Source organism: Oncorhynchus keta, unplaced genomic scaffold (genome assembly GCF_023373465.1).
Source record: "Oncorhynchus keta strain PuntledgeMale-10-30-2019 unplaced genomic scaffold, Oket_V2 Un_contig_2177_pilon_pilon, whole genome shotgun sequence".
Lineage (NCBI taxonomy): Eukaryota > Metazoa > Chordata > Actinopteri > Salmoniformes > Salmonidae > Oncorhynchus > Oncorhynchus keta.
The window spans coordinates 209734-217500 of record NW_026282598.1 but is presented as its reverse complement, the minus strand read 5'-3'; the positions used below and the strand labels follow the sequence as shown (position 1 = coordinate 217500).

The 7767-nt window shown below is 49.5% G+C and overlaps 1 protein-coding gene across 1 annotated transcript in view; it reads right to left on the bottom strand.

The window, feature by feature from the left end:
- chtf18 (CTF18, chromosome transmission fidelity factor 18 homolog (S. cerevisiae)) overlaps positions 1–7767 on the bottom strand; it is a 98246-nt gene that overhangs the window by 30226 nt on the left and 60253 nt on the right. The window contains 1 exon segment of the mRNA XM_052504992.1: positions 6768–6917. Coding sequence (XP_052360952.1) covers positions 6768–6917 — 150 coding nt within the window.

Below are 7767 nucleotides of genomic sequence, written 5' to 3'. Positions count from 1 at the left end.
TTGGGGGTTCACCTGGACACAGAAACACCTGTTATTCAACACCTGACCCCCCCTGAACAGTTGGGGGTTCACCTGGACACAGAAACACCTGTTATTCAACACCTGACCCCCCCTGAACAGTTGGGGGTTCACCTGGACACAGAAACACCTGTTATTCAACACCTGAACCCCCCTGAACAGTTGGGGGTTCACCTGGACACACAGAAACACCTGTTATTCAACACCTGACCCCCCCTGAACAGTTGGGGGTTCACCTGGCACAGAAACACCTGTTATTCAACACCTGACCCCCTGAACAGTTGGGGGTTCACCTGGACACAGAAACACCTGTTATTCAACACCTGACCCCCTGAACAGTTGGGGGTTCACCTGGTATACAGAAACACCTGTTATTCAACACCTGAACCCCCTGAACAGTTGGGGGTTCACCTGCTGTATACAGAAACACCTGTTATTCAACACCTGAACCCCTGAACAGTTGGGGGTTCACCTGGCACACAGAAACACCTGTTATTCAACACCTGAACCCCCCAGCTGAACAGTTGGGGGTTCACCTGACACAGAAACACCTGTTATTCAACACCTGACCCCCTGAACAGTTGGGGGTTCACCTGCTGTATACAGAAACACCTGTTATTCAACACCTGACCCCCATGAACAGTTGGGGGTTCACCTGTATAAGACACAGAAACACCTGTTATTCAACACCTGACCCCCTGAACAGTTGGGGGTTCACCTGGACACACAGAAACACCTGTTATTCAACACCTGACCCCCAACCAGCTGAACAGTTGGGGCACTTCACCTGAACACAGAAACACCTGTTATTCAACACCTGACCCCCTGAACAGTTGGGGGTTCACCTGCTGTACACAGAAACACCTGTTATTCAACACCTGACCCCCTGAACAGTTGGGGGTTCACCTGATGCTGGCACAGAAACACCTGTTATTCAACACCTGACCCCCCATGAACAGTTGGGGGTTCACCTGGACACAGAAACACCTGTTATTCAACACCTGACCCCCATGAACAGTTGGGGGTTCACCTGCTGTACACAGAAACACCTGTTATTCAACACCTGACCCCCATGAACAGTTGGGGGTTCACCTGACACACAGAAACACCTGTTATTCAACACCTGACCCCCTGAACAGTTGGGGGTTCACCTGGACGCAGAAACACCTGTTATTCAACACCTGAACCCCCTGAACAGTTGGGGGTTCACCTGCTGTACACAGATACACCTGTTATTCAACACCTGACCCCCTGAACAGTTGGGGGTTCACCTGTATAAGACCATAGAAACACCTGTTATTCAACACCTGACCCCCCTGAACAGACCATAAACATGATGCTGGCACTAAGACCTCTCAACCAGCTGTATAAGACCATAAACAAGACTGATGCTGGCACTAAGACCTCTCAACCAGCTGTATAAGACCATAAACATGATGCTGGCACTAAGACCTCTCAACCAGCTGTATAAGACCATAAACAAGACTGATGCTGGCACTAAGACCTCTCAACCAGCTGTATAAGACCATAAACAAGACTGATGCTGGCACTAAGACCTCTCAACCAGCTGTATAAGACCATAAACAAGACTGATGCTGGCACTAAGACCTCTCAACCAGCTGTATAAGACCATAAACATGATGCTGGCACTAAGACCTCTCAACCAGCTGTATAAGACCATAAACAAGACTGATGCTGGTACTGAGACCTCTCAACCAGCTGTATAAGACCATGAACATGATGCTGGCACTAAGACCTCTCAACCAGCTGTATAAGACCATAAACAAGACTGATGCTGGCACTAAGACCTCTCAACCAGCTGTATAAGACCATAAAAAAAACAAGACTGATGCTGGCACTAAGACCTCTCAACCAGCTGTATAAGACCATAAACAAGACTGATGCTGGCACTAAGACCTCTCAACCAGCTGTATAAGACCATAAACAAGACTGATGCTGGCACTAAGACCTCTCAACCAGCTGTATAAGACCATAAACAAGACTGATGCTGGCACTAAGACCTCTCAACCAGCTGTATAAGACCATAAACATGATGCTGGCACTAAGACCTCTCAACCAGCTGTATAAGGCCATAAACAAGACTGATGCTGGCACTAAGACCTCTCAACCAGCTGTATAAGACCATAAACAAGACTGATGCTGGCACTGAGACCTCTCAACCAGCTGTATAAGACCATAAACAAGACTGATGCTGGCACTAAGACCTCTCAACCAGCTGTATAAGACCATAAACAAGACTGATGCTGGCACTAAGACCTCTCAACCAGCTGTATAAGACCATAAACAAGACTGATGCTGGCACTAAGACCTCTCAACCAGCTGTATAAGACCATAAACAAGACTGATGCTGGCACTAAGACCTCTCAACCAGCTGTATAAGACCATAAACAAGACTGATGCTGGCACTAAGACCTCTCAACCAGCTGTATAAGACCATAAACAAGACTGATGCTGGCTCTAAGACCTCTCAACCAGCTGTATAAGACCATAAACAAGACTGATGCTGGCACTAAGACCTCTCAACCAGCTGTATAAGACCATAAACAAGACTGATGCTGGCACTAAGACCTCTCAACCAGCTGTATAAGACCATAAACAAGACTGATGCTGGCACTAAGACCTCTCAACCAGCTGTATAAGACCATAAACAAGACTGATGCTGGCACTAAGACCTCTCAACCAGCTGTATAAGACCATAAACAAGACTGATGCTGGCTCTAAGACCTCTCAACCAGCTGTATAAGACCATAAACAAGACTGATGCTGGCACTAAGACCTCTCAACCAGCTGTATAAGACCATAAACAAGACTGATGCTGGCACTAAGACCTCTCAACCAGCTGTATAAGACCATAAACAAGACTGATGCTGGCACTAAGACCTCTCAACCAGCTGTATAAGACCATAAACAAGACTGATGCTGGCACTAAGACCTCTCAACCAGCTGTATAAGACCATAAACAAGACTGATGCTGGCACTAAGACCTCTCAACCAGCTGTATAAGGCCATGAACAAGACTGATGCTGGCACTAAGACCTCTCAACCAGCTGTATAAGACCATAAACAACACTGATGCTGGTACTGAGACCTAAAGCTGTATAAGACCATGAACAAACAAGACACTGCTCATCAGGAAGCTGTGCTCCTAGTGGCCGGACACTTTAATGCAGGCAACTGAAATCAGTTTTACCTCATTTCTACCAGCATGTCACATGTGCTACCAGACACAGGAAAACAACTCCACACAGAGATGCATACAAAGCTTTCCCTCGCCCTCCATTTGGCAAAACATACCCTAATTCTATCCTCCTGATTCCTGCTTACAAGCAAAAACTAAAGCAGGAAGTACCAGTAGCTGGTTCAATACGGAAGTGGTCAGATAACGCAGATGCTAAACTACAGGACTGTTTTCTAGCACAGACTGGAATATGTTCCTGGATTCATCCAATGGCACTGAGGAGTACACCACATCAGTCACCAGCTTGATCAATAAGTGCATCGATGACGTCGTCCCCACAGTGACCGTACGTACATTTCCCAACCAGAAGCTATGGATTAGAGGTAACATCCACACCGAGCTAAAGGCTAGAGCTGCCGCTTTCAAGGAGCGGGATACTAATACCGGACACTAATAAGAAATCCTGCGAACAGGCAAAGTGTCAATACCAGACTAAGATTAAATCCTACACCGATTCTGATGCTCGTCGGATGTGGAAGGGCAAACTATTACGGACTACGAAGGGAGACCGAGCCGGGAGCTGCCCAGTGACACGGACTACAAAGGGAGACCGAGCCGGGAGATGCCCAGTGACACGACCTATTACGGACTACGAAGGGAGACCGAGCCGGGAGCTGCCCAGTGACGCGACCTGACGACCTATTACGGACTACGAAGGGAGACCGAGCCGGGAGCTGCCCAGTGACACGGACTACAAAGGGAGACCGAGCCGGGAGCTGCCCAGTGACGCGACGTGACGACCTATTACGGACTACGAAGGGAGACTGAGCCGGGAGCTGCCCAGTGACACGGACTACAAAGGGAGACCGAGCCGGGAGCTGCCCAGTGACACGACCTGACGACCTAATACGGACTACGAAGGGAGACCGAGCCGGGAGCTGCCCAGTGACGCGACCTGACGACCTATTACGGACTACGAAGGGAGACCGAGCCGGGAGCTGCCCAGTGACGCGACCTGACGACCTAATACGGACTACAAAGGGAGACCGAGGCGGGAGCTGCCCAGTGACACGGACTACAAAGGGAGACCGAGCCGGGAGCTGCCCAGTGACACGGACTACAAAGGGAGACCGAGCCGGGAGCTGCCCAGTGACACGGACTACAAAGGGAGACCGAGCCGGGAGCTGCCCAGTGACGCGACGTGACAACCTAAATGCCTTTTATGCTCGCTTCGAGGCAAGCAACACTGAAGCATGCACGACAGCACCAGCTGTTCTGGATGACTGTGTGATAAAGCTCTCGGTAGCCTACGTGAACAAGACCTCTAAACAGGTCAACATTCAGACGGATTACCAGGACGAGTACTCAGAGCCTGGACCAACTGGCAAGTGCCTTCACTGACGTTCTCAACCTCAACCTGTTTCAAGCAGACCACCATAGTCCCTGTGCCAAAGAAAGTAAAGGTAAGCTGGCTAATTGATTACCACCCCGTGGCACTCACGTCTGTAGCCATGAAGTGCTCTGAAAGGCTTGTCGTGGCTCACAACACCATCCTCCCGGGAACCCTACACCCGCTCCAATTCGCATACCGCCCCAACAGATACACAGATGACACAATCACTATTGCACTCCACACTGCCCTTTCCTACCTGGACAAAAGGAACACCTATGTGAGAATGCTATTCATTGGCTACAGCTCAGCGTTCAACACCATAGTGCCCTCAAAGCTCATCACTAAGCTAAGGACCCTGGGACTAAATACCTCCCTCTGCAACTGGATCCTGGACTTCCTGACAGCCCGCCCCCAGGTGGTGAGGGTAGGTAACAACACATCCGCCACGCTGATCCCCAACACGGGGGCCCCTCAGGGGTGCGTGCTCAGTCCCCTCCTGTACTCCCTGTTCACTCATGACTGCACAGCCAGGCAAGACTCCAACACCATCATTAAGTTTGCAGATGACAACAGTGCTATGCCTGATTACCGACAACGATGAGACAGCCTATAGGGAAGAGGTTAGAGACCTGGCCATGTGGGGCCAGGACAACAACAACAGGTCATAGTTTAGGACAGATAATATCCAGTGTGTGTGTACCTACAGGTCATAGTTTAGGACAGATAATATCCAGTGTGTGTCCCTACAGGTCATAGTTTAGGACAGATATTATCCAGTGTGTGTACCTACAGGTCATAGTTTAGGACAGATAATATCCAGTGTGTACCTACAGGTCATAGTTTAGGACAGATAATATCCAGTGTGTGTACCTACAGGTCGTAGTTTAGGACAGATAATATCCAGTGTGTGTCCCTACAGGTCATAGTTTAAGACAGATAATATCCAGTGTGTGTATCTACAGGTCATAGTTTAGGACAGATAATATCCAGTGTGTGTACCTACAGGTCATAGTTTAGGACAGATAATATCCAGTGTGTGTACCTACAGGTCATAGTTTAGGACAGATAATATCCAGTGTGTGTGTGTACCTACAGGTCATAGTTTAGGACAGATAATATCCAGTGTGTGTGTGTACCTACAGGTCATAGTTTAGGACAGATAATATCCAGTGTGTGTGTACCTACAGGTCATAGTTTAGGACAGATAATATCCAGTGTGTGTGTACCTACAGGTCATAGTTTAGGACAGATAATATCCAGTGTGTGTGTACCTACAGGTCATAGTTTAGGACAGATAATATCCAGTGTGTGTCCCTACAGGTCATAGTTTAGGACAGATAATATCCAGTGTGTGTGTGTACCTACAGGTCATAGTTTAGGACAGATAATATCCAGTGTGTGTACCTACAGGTCATAGTTTAGGACAGATAATATCCAGTGTGTGTGTGTATCTACAGGTCATAGTTTAGGACAGATAATATCCAGTGTGTACCTACAGGTCATAGTTTAGGACAGATAATATCCAGTGTGTGTGTACCTACAGGTCATAGTTTAGGACAGATAATATCCAGTGTGTGTGTGTATCTACAGGTCATAGTTTGGGACAGATAATATCCAGTGTGTGTCCCTACAGGTCATAGTTTAGGACAGATAATATCCAGTGTGTGTATCTACAGGTCATAGTTTGGGACAGATAATATCCAGTGTGTGTATCTACAGGTCGTAGTTTAGGACAGATAATATCCAGTGTGTGTGTACCTACAGGTCATAGTTTAGGACAGATAATATCCAGTGTGTGTACCTACAGGTCATAGTTTGGGACAGATAATATCCAGTGTGTGTGTGTATCTACAGGTCATAGTTTAGGACAGATAATATCCAGTGTGTGTGTGTACCTACAGGTCATAGTTTAGGACAGATAATGTCCAGTGTGTGTGTGTACCTACAGGTTGTAGGTTAGGACAGATATTATCCAGTGTGTGTACCTACAGGTCGTAGTTTAGGACAGATAATATCCAGTGTGTGTACCTACAGGTCGTAGTTTAGGACAGATAATATCCAGTGTGTGTGTGTGTGTGTGTGTGTGTGTGTGTGTGTGTGTGTGTGTGTGTGTGTGTGTGTGTGTGTGTGTGTGTGTGTGTGTGTGTGTGTACCTACAGGTCGTAGTTTAGGACAGATGATATCCAGCAGGAGAGACAGGATGTCCAGACTGAGACTAAGCTCACTGACTCTAGTCCTGATGCATGCTGGGACTTCAGACAACATGGCCGCCAGAGCGTTCCTGCTGGCTGAGGTCTTAGTTAGAGCCTGGAGAGAGAGGGGGAAGAGAGGAGAGGAGCGAGGGGGAAGAGAGGAGAGGAGCGAGGGGGAAGAGAGGAGAGGAGCGAGGGGGAAGAGAGGAGAGGAGCGAGGGGGAAGAGAGGAGAGGAGCGAGGGGGAAGAGAGGAGAGGAGCGAGGGGGAAGAGAGGAGAGGAGCGAGGGGGAAGAGAGGAGAGGAGCGAGGGGGAAGAGAGGAGAGGAGAGAGGGGAAGAGAGGAGAGGAGCGAGGGGAAGAGGAGAGGAGAGGGGGAAGAGAGGAGCGAGGGGGGAGAGAGGAGAGGAGAGAGGGGAAAGAGAGGAGAGGAGAGAGGGGAAGAGAGGAGAGAGGGGGAAGAGAGGAGAGGAGCGAGGGGAAGAGAGGAGAGGAGCGAGGGGAAGAGAGGAGAGGAGAGAGGAGAGGGGAGAGAGAAGGGGGAAGAGAGGAGAGGAGCGAGGGGAAGAGGAGCGAGGGGGAAGAGAGGAGCGAGGGGGAAGAGAGGAGAGGAGAGAGGGGAAGAGAGGAGAGGAGAGAGGGGAAAGAGAGGAGAGAGGGGAAGGGAAGAGAGGAGAGGGGAAGAGAGGAGAGGAGAGGGGGAAGAGAGGGGGAGGAGAGAGGGGAAGAGAGGAGAGGAGAGGGGGAAGAGAGGAGAGGAGAGGGGGAAGAGAGGAGAGGAGAGGGGGAAGAGAGGAGAGGGGAGGGGGAAGAGAGGAGAGGGGAGGGGAAGAGAAGAGAGGGGGAAGAGAGGAGAGGGGGAAGAGAGGGGGAGAGGGGGAGGAGAGGAGAGGAGAGATGGGGAAGAGAGGAGAGGAGAGATGGGGAAGAGAGGAGAGGAGAGATGGGGAAGAGAGGAGAGGAGA